The following is a 13,207-nucleotide window of genomic DNA, read 5'->3' as shown; positions in this document are numbered from 1 at the left end:
GAAGAAACTTTTGAGCTTCACAGAGCTCTTCTTCAGAAAAGGTAAATGTTGTGTATTTGGTTGTTGTGGTAATAGAACCGTGTTGTTGCTATGACAACTGAGTTAGATTATTAGGGGATAGCGCAGCCAGTTTTTGGCTGGCTTTGATTAGTTCAAATGTGTGGCAATAAATGGCAGCATTTAAGGTTTACAGCTCTGCCTCAAGTGATTTCTTCCTAAAACTGCTGCCCCCAAGGATACAACAAAGTGGCGATGAGGATGGGATTCCTGTGCTGCCCCAGCAACAAAAGGAAGTAGAAGTCAAGGTGCAAAAAAACAACAACAAAACCTTTTTGCTGTTGGAAGGGGGTGAGAACTGGCTTGTTTGCACTGACTGTGCAATCTGAAACTAAAACCATGGCTACACTTACAGGGCCGCTGGAACCTTTTGAGGACACTATAGTGCAATGGCACATATGTACTGAGCGTTTTGAGCTTTTTGTTATTGCAAATGACATTACAGAAGAGAAGAAGGTACCAATATTCTTAAATGTTGTAGGGGCTAAGACCTACTCCCTGCTACGCAGCTTACTACACCCTGTTAAGCCTGATTCCAAATCTTACAATGACACTGTGGAAATCCTGGGCTCCCATTTTTATCCAAAACCATTGGTAACTGCTGAAAGATATAGGTTCCACAAAAGAGACCAAAAAGAAGACGAAACAGTTGTACAATTTGTAGCAACTTTGAAAAGGCTTGCGGAACACTGTGAATTTAAGGAGATGTTAAATGATGCCCTACGTGACAGGTTAGTGTGTGGCCTGCACAGTGAAGCTATATGGAAGCGCCTATTGACAGAGGCTCAGCTTACCTTACAGAAAGCTGTTGATATTGCAGTCTCCATGGAACTGACTACAAAGGAGGCACAATACATGGGTGCATCCCCTAGGGTGCATAAGGTGTCACAAGAACCTACCCACAAAACTATGGAGAGTCAGGAATGTAACTGCTGTGATAAGCCGGGTCACCATGCATCAGAATGCTGGTGTAAGGACCTGGTGTGTTGACACTGTGGAAAAAAGGGACACACTGAGTGTGCCTGTAAACAAAAGAAAAAGAGGCCTGTGGTCTGGCCGACCAAAAGGGGAACCTGCATACCCTAGAGCAGACCCAGGACGACCAAGGAGACACCTCTTCACAAGAAGTGCCACTGCACATTTTGTCTTCGGCAGTGGGCTCACAGGAATACTGGGTAACCCCGTTGTTGGACGGCAAACCTATACGCATGGAACTGGACACCGGTGCAGCCATCTCGCTGGTCTCCGAGACTGTGTATAAAGAAAAGCTACAGCATCTTTCGCTTAAGGCAACAAAAACTGTTCTGAAGACGTATATGGGAGAAGCCATGCCTATGTTGGGCACTATAGATGTTAAGGTGGAGCTCAATGGACAGGCTGCTAAATTGCCACTGTTTGTGGTGAGAGGTAATTACCCAGCATTAATGGGTAGGTCTTGGCTTAGGAAGATTCAGCTGAACTGGCAGAAGTGCACTGAATGACTAAAGAAGAAACTGGTCTGACCGCTGTACTAAGGAAATATGCTGCTGTTTTTGGAGAGGATCTGGGAAATATGAAGAGAATCACTGTGACATTGAACATTAAACCTGACAGTCAACCAAAATATCTGAAAGCCAGAACTGTGCCATATGCATCAGGCCGAAAGTTGAAGCAGACCTGGAGTGCCTGGTCACAAATGGAGTCCTTATACCAGTTACCCTTAGCCCAGGGGCAACTCATATCATTCCAAACAGTGAAGAAAGATGGCTCCCTCTGGATTTGTGGTGATTTTAAAGTCACTGTCAACCCGGTGTTGTGTGCAGAGCAATACCTGCTTCCCTGCATCGATGACGTCTTCGCGGGCCTGGCTGGGGGACAAAAGTTCAGTAAGATTGATCTGAGTCAAGCATATTTACAGATGCATGTCGATGAAAAGTCCCAAGAGCTGTTGACTATTGTGACGCATAAAAGGCTTTATCGATACTGTCACCTACCCTTCGGAATAATGTCTGCTCCCGCCCTGTTCCAGAGGGCTATGGACCAGATCTTGTGTGGCTTGCCAGGAGTCCAGTGCTATCTGGATGACATCTTGGTCACTGCATAAAATGAGGAGGATAACCTAAAGAATTTTAGAGGCTACCCTACAAAGACTGGAAGAGTATGGCCTACGAGTCTGCAAAGACAAGTGTAAATTCTTCCAGCCCTCTGTTAAATATTTTGAGAGACATCATTGATACTATGGATCTTTGTAAAGCCCCTGCAAAAGTTAAGGCTATTGTTGAGGCTCCCCCTCCTCGAAATGTTAGCCAGCTTTGCTTGTTTTTAGGACTATTGAACTATTATTGAAAGTTCATTTCACAGTTAGCCACACTGCTAAAACCACTTCACGAACTCCTTGGGCAGAACAAGGCCTGGAAGTGGACTGAAGCCTGTGATGTTGCATTTAACAAAGCTAAGAGTGCACTGCTAAATTCTGAAGTTCTGACGCATTTTGATCCATCCTTACCCCTAAAATTGGCCTGCAATGCCACCCCTTATGGAGTGGGAGAGGTCGTGTCACACATTTATGCCTTTGGGAGAAGAGAGACCTATTGCTTTTACTTCACACACTCTAAGCAAAGCTGAAACTAACTATGCCCAAACCGAACGTGAGGCATTGGGAACTGTTTTCGGAATTCGGAAGTTTCATCAGTACCTGTTTAGGCAGAAGTTTACTCTTTTCACAGACCATCGACCTCTGACTTCAATTTTTGGACCTCACACAGGCATTTCCCCATTAGCTGCTAGTCGTATGCAATGTTGGGCATTGTTGCTTTCAGCGCACATGTATGAAATCAAATATCGGAAATCCACTCTGCACGGCAATGCGGATGGTCTCTCAAGGTTGCCTTTGCCAGTCAAACATCAAGATATTGCCCAGAAAGAAATCTTTTACTTTGAACAGGTAGAGAATACACCCATCACCGCTACTTAAGTAAAGAAGGCAACTCGCGTTGACCCAGTATTGTCCCAAGTTATGGACCTGGTGATGCGTGGAACATCTCGATGAACCTCTCCAGTCTCACCTGACCTAGTTACCTACATATCCAGGAGGAGAGAGTTATCGATCCAATCTGGTTGTTTGTTGTGCGGGAGACATGTCATTATCCCACCACCACTGAGATCACAGATGTTAGAACAGCTACATTCCGGTCACTGTGGAATAGTGCGCATGAAGGAAATTGCACAAAACTATTTTTAGTGGCCTGGATTGGACAGTGCTATAGAAGAGAGGGCAAGAGCTTGTATGTCATGTCAGGATGTGAGGAATGGGACACCCATGGGACTGGCCTGAAAACCCATGGCAACGTATTCACGTTGACTTCGCTGGCCCCTTTGAGGGAAGCATGTTCTTGGTGGTGGTAGATGCCCATTCTAAATGGCCAGAAGTCTCTATATTGCAGTCCACTACTGCAGAGAGTACTATCCAAAAACTACAGAGACTCTTTAGTCGTTTTGGTCTGCCAGAACAACTTGTGAGTGACAACAGACCGCAGTTGGTCTCTCAAGAGTTTCAAAATTTTATGAAGGCAAATGGGATACACCACATCACTTCAGCACCATATCATCCATCCACCAATGGATTAGCTCAAAGTTTTGTGCAGACAATGAAACAAGCTTTGAAATCGGCAAGGGGACAATTATCCATTCAAAAGCGTCTGGACAACTTTTTACTATCCTACAGAAACACACCTCATGCTACGACCCAGGCATCCCCGGCCTTTCTAATGATGGGACAACAGCTGCGCACTTGCTTTGATCTGCTGCAACCTTCTGAACCCCGACAAATTGTGCAACGTCAGCAGCAAGATCAAGTCATCAGGTGTGCACCCAGAGCAAAAGACTGAACCTTTAGCCCAGGACAGCCAGTTTTGGCTCGGAATTATACTTCTGGAGCTAAATGGATCCCTGCCACGGTCATCGCTCAAACAGGACCTCTTTCCTACACAGTCTGGACCGGAAAGGATCTCACCTGGCAGTGACATGCAGATCAGCTGTTGCCCGGTCATACCAGTCCTCAAGACACATCTTCAGTTGAGTTGCCTGACTTCATCGCTTCTGGCGAGAAACCTGTTCCTGACTGTCCCCTTCCATTACTGCCGGCGGCTGAGATACCCCCACTGGCCGGAATGAGCTGATACCACATCCTCACCCATTCACACTACGAACCCTGAGCCCATTGTCAGGCCTGCGCCCAAGACAGACACTTTCAGATGCAACAACACCAGAAGTCTGCCGTAATCCACCTAGAGACAGAAGGCCTCCTCAATGGCTGGATCTTTAGCTAGTGCGAACCCACAGTTACGGAGCAAAATAATCCCTGGGGTTTAGCGGGGAACGGAAGCAGTCTACCCTCCTTCTCTAGTTTAGTGTTTGTTTTATTTAGGGGATGTTCTTTTTACGGGGGGAGGAATATGTTGTGTATTTGGTTGTTGTGGTAATAGAACCTTCTTGTTGCTATAGCAACTGAGTTAGATTATTTGGGGATAGCCCAGCCAGTTTTGGCTGGTTTTGGTTAGTTCAGTGTGTGGCAATAAATGGCTGCTTTTCAGGTTTACAGCTCTCTGTGTCTCAAGTGATTTCTTCCTAAAACTGCTGCCCCCAAGGATACAACAGTAAACATTGTCACAGATAGATACAAGGTGGAAAAGACTGTTAAGCATAAGAGGTTAACATATGTTGCAGGAGATCACATAAAATGAAGTGGGCAGTTAACATCTCTGCAGTCCTAGAACACAGGAGAGTTAGTAGGTTACAAATTGTTGTAATGAGCTATAAAATTAGTGTCTCTGCCAGTAACCAAACTATAACATAAGAACATAAAATCCTGAGCTCAATGAAGTCAGTGGCAAAACTTCTATTGACCTCAGTGGGGCCAGGATTTCACCCATCCTTGGTTATACATTTTGTATTTCCCTATAGTTAGAAAAGTCATCTTGCTGACTGACCCAGGTATGCGCCATTGTCAGTTTTGGCATTCCAAGGAGATATTACTATTGTCGATCAGAGTTCCTCCTCAAGGATGAATGTTGACCATCTTGGAACCTTCAGTTCAGACCATTCATTAATATTACCCTCCTTGAAGCTTCCATGTTCACGTGTGACAAACTCGTGGCCATTCACTGTATTAATGCAATAGAAGGACATGGAGTGCTCCATTCTCCATGCCATCCACTTAAACAGAATTTTTACTGAAAAGTGATAGTTTCTGTGGAGACTGTTCAAAATTGGGCATATGAGGGCAGTGTGGAGCATTTAAAAAATACAAAGCATTTATTGCTCCACAGTATTTACCTTTTTACTATTTTCAGTTTATATTTAAGTCACATAATCATCAAGTCTGCAGTGTTCACCATTCCCTAATCCTTTCTTCCCCTAAATAAATATCAATAGGGTTCTTTTCCTTAACAAAATCATAGTGAACCAATTTACTAAGAAATAATTGATTTTTAGTTTACTTTAAAGGCTGGATCATTGTCCTCTCAGAGCTATGGCAGTAGCCAGGGACATAGCTCTTCATTTTGCTTGTTAAGGTCTTATTTTACTCCTTATCACAAACCTTAGTTTTTAGGGACTCTTTATGCTACCAAAGCTTTCTATTTGTGTGACCTTAACTTCCAAGCTACAGGCCCCAAGATCTAGTCCATTGTCTTTAAGCAACCCATGTTATGAGGAAATAACTGATTTCAGATGTCTTTACAGGGCTCACAAAGTAATTCAGGCAGCAGTAGCAGTGCTTGTGGTCAGGTGAGTACTTTTTTCTCCAGTGTGTCTAAGTTTTTGTCCCAACTTTCCTCTGAGTAAATGAGCACTAATTTACTTGTCATTCTATATACGCTCACCTAATTTTCACCTTTCATTCAGCTGTGAAGACTACGAGCCAGGGTCACTTCTGTTTCTAGACACTGCTTTTTTCCTTAGGCACTAGCACAGTGCAGCAGTGTTTTCACTGAAAACACCAAAGGGAAAAATGTCTCTAAATCCCCCCCAAAAACTAACAACATTTGAATTGATATTGGAATTTCTAAACTATTATATGTGTGACAACACTTATAGTATATGATCTTGACTGTTTATTTAACTATGGTCAAATGAAACCCTACGGGGCCATTAGTGTGGTGAATGGGGTTTTTTTTACCGTTCATTTGATCGTTTACATAAAGACTGAAGCTATTTGAAATTATATTGATCTGTGTTGACCCCTTCAACCAGCTTTCAATGCTGCTGCACAGTTGTTCAAAATACATAATACTTTTTAGCACCATACAATAATTCAATTTTTAGTTATCATATAGTACTCAAACCTATGTACTCTGACTGAATATTTCCCTAAGAACTCACACTCCGTATGCACACAGCACATGGGCATATCAAACTCTTGTGTCACCCAGAGTTAGCATTCATTTAAATCTACATATATTCCATTTTTTAAAAAAATAGTTCTCCTATGGCTGCATTTACCCCATCAGGGCTCTGCTCTTGGGCTTTCACCTAGTGGAAGCCAGGGTAAATCTGGGCAGAATCTGTCCCAGGGAATTTTACCTTTGTGTAGGTGAATGGACTATCTTGTTACTTCTACAAGACAATAACTATCTTCTGGTTTTTTCACAGAGTTCATCCAGCTGTGCAGGCAGCAAGACTATCGTTGCCCGGGTAAGCACACTTTCTTCATCGTATTTAGGGGATTTTCTCTAGTATGCCTCTAAGAAAATGAACAATTGGTTTATTTACTTGAAGAGTAATTTTACTGTAAAGAGAGTTAGTTTTCGGAGAAGGCCTGATTTTGTAAGGTCCTGCTGCGGGGTTCAGGACACCCTTAGTTTCCATTCATCTTGCAGAATTGGGATATACTGAAATTAGTGGACATTAAACTGGAATAGAATTATTTCATCCAAACAGTGCTCAGGAACGCTGTACAGTTGTTGCACTCAACAAACATGGGAGGTGTGGACCTGAGAATTATGTACAAATAAGCCTTTGTATTATAATTATGTATTATACCATTTAATTTATAGGCCAAAAGGTCTTTGGATATCAGAACAAATAAAAATATAGCCCAAAATGAGGCATTGTGCCTGAATGTACATGTCAAAATTTTCATGGGTTACTAGCTCATTTCGTTGTCTTTTTACAGGATACAGCTCATGCTCTAAGCAGAAGCAGTTACAATGGACAGGTAAAGCAATACCGGTCATTTTTTCCTAGAATTTTGTCTCAGAGTAAAGCTGTTGTAATGCTAGCAGTTTTGAGGGTAGACATACGCTAAAGCTAGGTCTATAGTACCACATATGCTGGCAAAACGTACGTTGTTCAGAGTTGTGACTATTCCACCCCCTAGCTGTCACCTAAACTAGTGGCTAGAGAAAGAGTACAAGGTCACTGGACCATATTCACCTGTTTCCATAAGATGTCTCCTGACAAATAGTAGTTTTTCAGGATAAAAGACCCAAGGTGATGTACACCAAGAGAGTAGTATTCAGAGTCTCTTTTATGTGATGAACCCTCAGAACAGAATACATATTGTTAATGACACAAAGAGCTCAGAGGCAGATCCATCCAGTGGAGACAGAGCACTTCCTGCTACAAGTGCATGCTAGATAGACTGTTGTGTGTGCATATGCGTGGAGAACCCAATATGCACTATTGGCAAACAAGAGTGCAAATCTGGCCGCTAAACCAGTATAGAACTACATTGTGGGGGAAATCTTCTTGTAAAATGATGGTGGTATAATTGTTCTCACAGAGAAATTACTCATTTTTGTTTTCTTTACAGAACGAATCCTCTAGCACAAACAGCATTAGTGCCAATGTCGAGGTAATGACACATTCTCTACTGAATTTAAAGTCTCCCCCCAAAGAGCTTCCTAGTGAATGAACATTCAAGTTTCAGAAATTACCTCCACTTGTGTTGTACAGTGAACATGGTTACACAGGGACTGAAGTTATTTGATGATGAACTGATTTGGAATGTCACTTTCTGATCAGATCTAAACTCCTATAGGAGTTATCTCATCTTCCTTAGAATCCCCATCCTTCATACTTCCACAGCTGTTAAAAGCCTGTCTGATCATTATACTTACTCCATCGCAGGACATGAGCTGTCTTTCATTTTGGCTACTGTTCAAAGAGAACTTTTAACAGAAAAACAATCATTCAAAATCATTCAATCATCCTGTACAATCAGGAAAGTACAAATAAAGTAAATATCTGTTCCTCAAACTGGACTATAGTTAAAGACGATCTTTTACACTAAAATAACTGGTTTGTACCTCTTTACAGGGATTACCTTCAGGAGGAAACTAGTCTGGTGGAGACGTAAGTCCTGTTTTCCCCATAGTATTTACCACTTTCTTTCCAGGAAAGTGAAAATAATAGATATCATTTGGATATCAGTTCTGCTGTGAGAAATATGTTCAAGAATTACTTTACTCTGAGTAAAAAAATACATAAGAATACTGGATGTTACTACTCTGCAGTGGAGTAGCAACACAAATGCTGCACATCACAATGGGGAGCCATTACAGTAAATCAACACATGTGTAGCATAATGTAGTTCTCTCTCTCTCTCGCTCAAACTAGTCATGCATAATCACCCGAGGGTTTCCCATATGATGCAGGCACACTCCAGGTCTGCATGCTCAGTCTGTAGGCACCATCTTTTCATGTAATAATAGAGTTGTAATTAGAACTTTATATTCCTGGTATCAGTCTAAGTACCTAAAGTACAAAGACTGCAGCACATTCATGAGAAGATACTCCGAGGCATGGTTGTTGTTTGAACGGCACCTATAGTTGTGGCATGGGATATTTTATTGAAGACTTCCTTCAGTTTCAAACCATAATGATACTATAGTAATCCCATATAAGAAATCACATCTGACAGAAAATTCAGAGTGATTCAACAGCTTCCTTTCTCATTAACCAGAATGAAATAGCTTGGTCTCCTTGCAGAAAAAAAAAAATAGTGGCTGCTGTTTTGAAATACTTGGGTTTTTAATCTTACTGTAGCCAGACTTTTGTGCAGTGTATTAAGACCACGTAGCTCACAGTAGTTGGCTCATGTAATGGTGGAATTCACACCAGTGCAGAGGGCCAGCACAAATAAATTTTAGGTTGCTTTTCCTCACAGACCTACAATCACAGAAGGTTTTTTTAAACACATTATACTTTGTTTACACTTTTGTCTGCTAGACTGAAACAGTTACGAAATTTCTGTTCTTCATGTAGGTACTTACAGATTATGATCAAGTCATCCCTTAACCTTATCTTCTTTTGATATCTGTTTAGTTTGAGCACCTCGAATCTTTTACTGTAAGCCATGTTTTCTAATCTTTTTAACCAGTCTCATGCCTCTTCTCTGAACCCTCTCAAAGGTTTTCAACATCCTTCTTGAATTGTGGACACCAGGCCTGTGTGTAATGTAAGGTAGCTGAATGAAAGGAAACAAAATAAATGTTCTTTCATTCCATTTAGCAAGGATTTTTAGATAAAGTCAGTGAGCCTGATTCACTGCTCCATTTTATGTCCATGCAACTTTGTCTTTGTGAGATTACAGCAGTTTCAAACCACTTTCTCAGAATAGTCAAACCCTCATACCATAATTTAAAAACCATTTTACATGTGGGAGGAAATAACTGTTTCCATTTTTTTATTAAACAGGGCTCACATTCCTCAGAAGGTGGTTACAGAGTAAGCACTCTTCCCTTATAGCTTTTACTGTTTTCTTCTAATATGCAGCTTACATTGAAAATATTGATATAATTTTGATTAGGGCTGTTTGTGATATGAGGGATCTATCAGAGTTCCTTTAGTCAATACAAATATCTGAGAATATTGAACGTTATAGTGAAGTATAATAGGCTCATCAAATTTGAGTAGAAGTATACAAAATACTGAATTTCCACTGTATTGCTTCGATTCAGCCTACCACTTAGAAACTGAATGCGTGGTTATTTTTTAGATTTGGTCTAATAATTGGAATATTTCATTATTCAGAATCCTCTGCCTTTAAAGGACCAGTATTTCCTTTTCAGTGCCAGGTAACTGAACACAGCACCCCATTGAAACCCAGCATAAATGAACACAACTCTACAGGAATCTCTGGCCTGCACCTCCTTAAACCAAGTCTGAATTTGGTGCACGGATTCTGAGTTCTGCAGACAAACCAAAAAGGCTAACTGTCACACATACTCCTCCCGTACAGTTGTTGTTTTTTTTACCCCACCACATAAAGTTATTTATGTAATATACTGGCTAGCCAGTACTTCTACCCAAACCACACAGTCAACATTTATTAATGCGAACAGATAAGTAGTGCAGTTCTCTGGAATTTACCATGCTTTGAGAATCACAATGAATAAAATTGTTCTTTGCTTCGGATTTATCAAATTGTTCCTCATTGCCTGGCTGTTTCTGAGAATGAGTAACATGTATTTCTGTTCTTTGTAGAGCTCTGCTGGGACACAGTCCAGCCCTGGCCTTTTGCTGCTATTCAGTGTTTTGAGTGCCTTTGCCATCTCTTCTTCAGTTGTGCCCAAGTGAACATCTGAAGACGTGACTGGAGACCACAAAGCGTATTCTGTAATAACAGATTAATTTTCTGTACAAAATTCTAGTCAACGTTGAATATATAATTTGCTGGTTTGTTGTAATGTCATTATGTATGGTTAATATGCCACGCTTTTGATTAGTTCTATCTTTTTTAGTTTACAGTATATGCTGGTTTATTTTTCAGTATTTTAGGCATCATTTGAAAAGGAGATATTGTGTCCTAACTATATTAATTTTTATTTCTAACTGATGTGATGAATACTTGATTTGAATCTGATCTAATTGTGAATCCAGCCACTCAGATATCTGGAACCACATGGCTATTAACCTGGGGGTGGGGGGAATTGCAGATTGTCATGTGTGAAAGCTGAAGGCTCTCACTCGTCATTACATAAAGCCAATCCTGTAATTTGTATAAAAAGGCCTCAGTGGAACAGAAAAGCAATGTTGGACCATTACTCTTAATCTATTATCGTAATTAAACTAGAACTAAGTGTAAATCTTGCAATGCACAAATTTCTTATTGCAGTGAAACTTTTGGATATTCACCTCTTCCATAAAAGGCCATTGAAGGGAGACCTTCTGATACTTAAAATAGAACACCGTGTGTCTAGACCAGTGGTTTTTAACCTTTTTTTCATTTGCAGACCTCTAAAAAAGATTTCAAACTGGAGGTGTAGACCCTTTGGAAATCTTAGACATAGTCTGTGGACCACAGTTTGAAAACCACAGATCTGGACACACTCCACCTAATGCCTTAGTAGGGAGTGTAGCCCGGAAGAAGCTATGGAAGGCTAATAACCTTGGAACTGGTGAAAACCCACCCACTCTGGGAATGTTTGAGAATTACTCTGGCTACTGAAACTGCTAGTATCTCTGTATCAGCTCTCTTTCAGCAAGTATTTTGCCTAAACTACAAGACCTGATTTATTGTCAAATTTAATCTCAAGAATGATATTGAGATCCATAAAATAGTATTGATGTGCAGCAGACATAGTCTGAGAGAAACATCATCTTTGACTGGCAAGGATTTCAAGGAAACAAAGTTTTACATATAGCATCTTTTAGCAGTGTTTTCCCTTGGAGCTCTGTTCAGAAGTGTTGCCTTTGAAAGGCTGGATATGGAATCTGGGAAGATGCAGATTACACCCAGAAAATGCAAATGCTAGTAGTTTTAAAATGTAACCTGTTAACATACTCACTTCCAAGCAATAAATTCCTAGCAGCAGGTAAATGGTGTTTAATAAATTACATCTTTATTGTACTGTCTCTAACAGATGTGTACAACTGTCCTAGTTCCAACAGCATGGTATGTTTTAAGATAGGTTGAATGTTAACCACATGCACCTAAAACACTTTAAAAGAAATTAATCCAAGACCTATAGAAGTTGTACGTAGTCTTAAAGCACTTAAAACTATATCCACACTGTAAACCTGAAATCCTGTCCCCATTGAAGTTGATGGGAATTTTGCCATTGACTTCAATAGGGCCAGGATTTCACCCATTGCTGTTTTTTCCCCCTATGTTCTGTACAGAGCACACTGTCAGCATTCCATAAATACTTAATATTATCAAACCAAATCCTGAAGTCATTACTCACTCAAAATGAGTTTTGCTTGAATAAGAACTCCTAGATTTGACCCATAGTGCATATCTTTAAAACAGATTTATATATACAATAAAATAGTTATCTAAAATACAATATGCTGTGTAGTGTTCATTTGCATAACTTTATTGCAGCAGTGCAATATCTATCATTGGGTCCATACAATGTCTTGCCATTCATCACTTTTCTGAGGTATAAAAACATTAGTTTTAAAACTGTTTTTGGTATAATACTTGTGAGCAGTTTTATGTGAATTATGAAACTCATAACATATGATAACTAAGTGTGGGCAGAGTGAAAATGCAAGGATTGTAGGTGTAAATAATGTGGACCTGAGAATTATGAGTTTGGGTGAAGTGATGTTTGAGAGAAAAATACCATAATTTTCCCTTATTACAAGGTTTTTCTAAAGTATTCTCTGTATGGCTTTGTCTCCAAATCAATAGCAGGAACAAAGGTAACATGGGATAGTTGGAGTGAATCTCTACACTGAATTAATAAGAGAAAAAGAGAGGCTTTATATATAATTTTCCTTATTCTAATAAAACTTGTTCAGCTGTTAAAAATTTTCTGTAATTATTTTCCATTCGCACAAGACACCCACCAATAGATATGATCATCTGAGCAGTTTCTATAGTTAGCTAGGAGTTTTGGGCTGCCACTTCTAGATGGGAAAGAAATTGAGTCAGAACTATTCTTTGGGTACAATGAGCATCAAGGCTGCAACTCTAACAACCAGACTATGCACGTGTCATGAAGAAAGCTGTGGAAATCAGTGGGACTTAAACTTTGCTCCAAGTACTTGCTGGGATTATTATTTTCTATAGCACTTTTCAGAAGCATTAAAGTGCTTTACAGAATTATAGACAAAACCACATATACATGATCATGTCATTAAATCCTCTTGTGAATAGAGTAGCCATAACCCCATACAGCAAAATTGCACAACACTTTTAGATTGGGAAGTGAAGACT

General features: G+C 40.3%; 1 protein-coding gene across 2 annotated transcripts in view; it reads left to right on the top strand.

Moving 5' to 3' along the window:
• Positions 1–12,774, top strand: part of LOC140916039 (putative ferric-chelate reductase 1) — a 139,168-nt gene extending 126,394 nt beyond the window's left edge. For both annotated transcript variants that reach the window (XM_078854083.1, XM_078854082.1), the window contains exons 23-29: positions 5,779–5,823; positions 6,688–6,729; positions 7,211–7,252; positions 7,850–7,891; positions 8,356–8,391; positions 9,736–9,765; positions 10,525–12,774. In XM_078854083.1, the coding sequence (XP_078710209.1) occupies positions 5,779–5,823; positions 6,688–6,729; positions 7,211–7,252; positions 7,850–7,891; positions 8,356–8,379 (195 nt within the window). In that variant the 3' untranslated portion in view covers positions 8,380–8,391; positions 9,736–9,765; positions 10,525–12,774. The remainder of the gene's footprint in view (positions 1–5,778; positions 5,824–6,687; positions 6,730–7,210; positions 7,253–7,849; positions 7,892–8,355; positions 8,392–9,735; positions 9,766–10,524) is intronic.
• Positions 12,775–13,207: the final 433 nt, after the last annotated feature.

This window comes from Lepidochelys kempii, chromosome 8, assembly GCF_965140285.1.
Source record: "Lepidochelys kempii isolate rLepKem1 chromosome 8, rLepKem1.hap1, whole genome shotgun sequence".
Lineage (NCBI taxonomy): Eukaryota > Metazoa > Chordata > Testudines > Cheloniidae > Lepidochelys > Lepidochelys kempii.
Note: the sequence above shows the minus strand (reverse complement) of the source record. Positions and strands in the feature narration are given on the sequence as shown.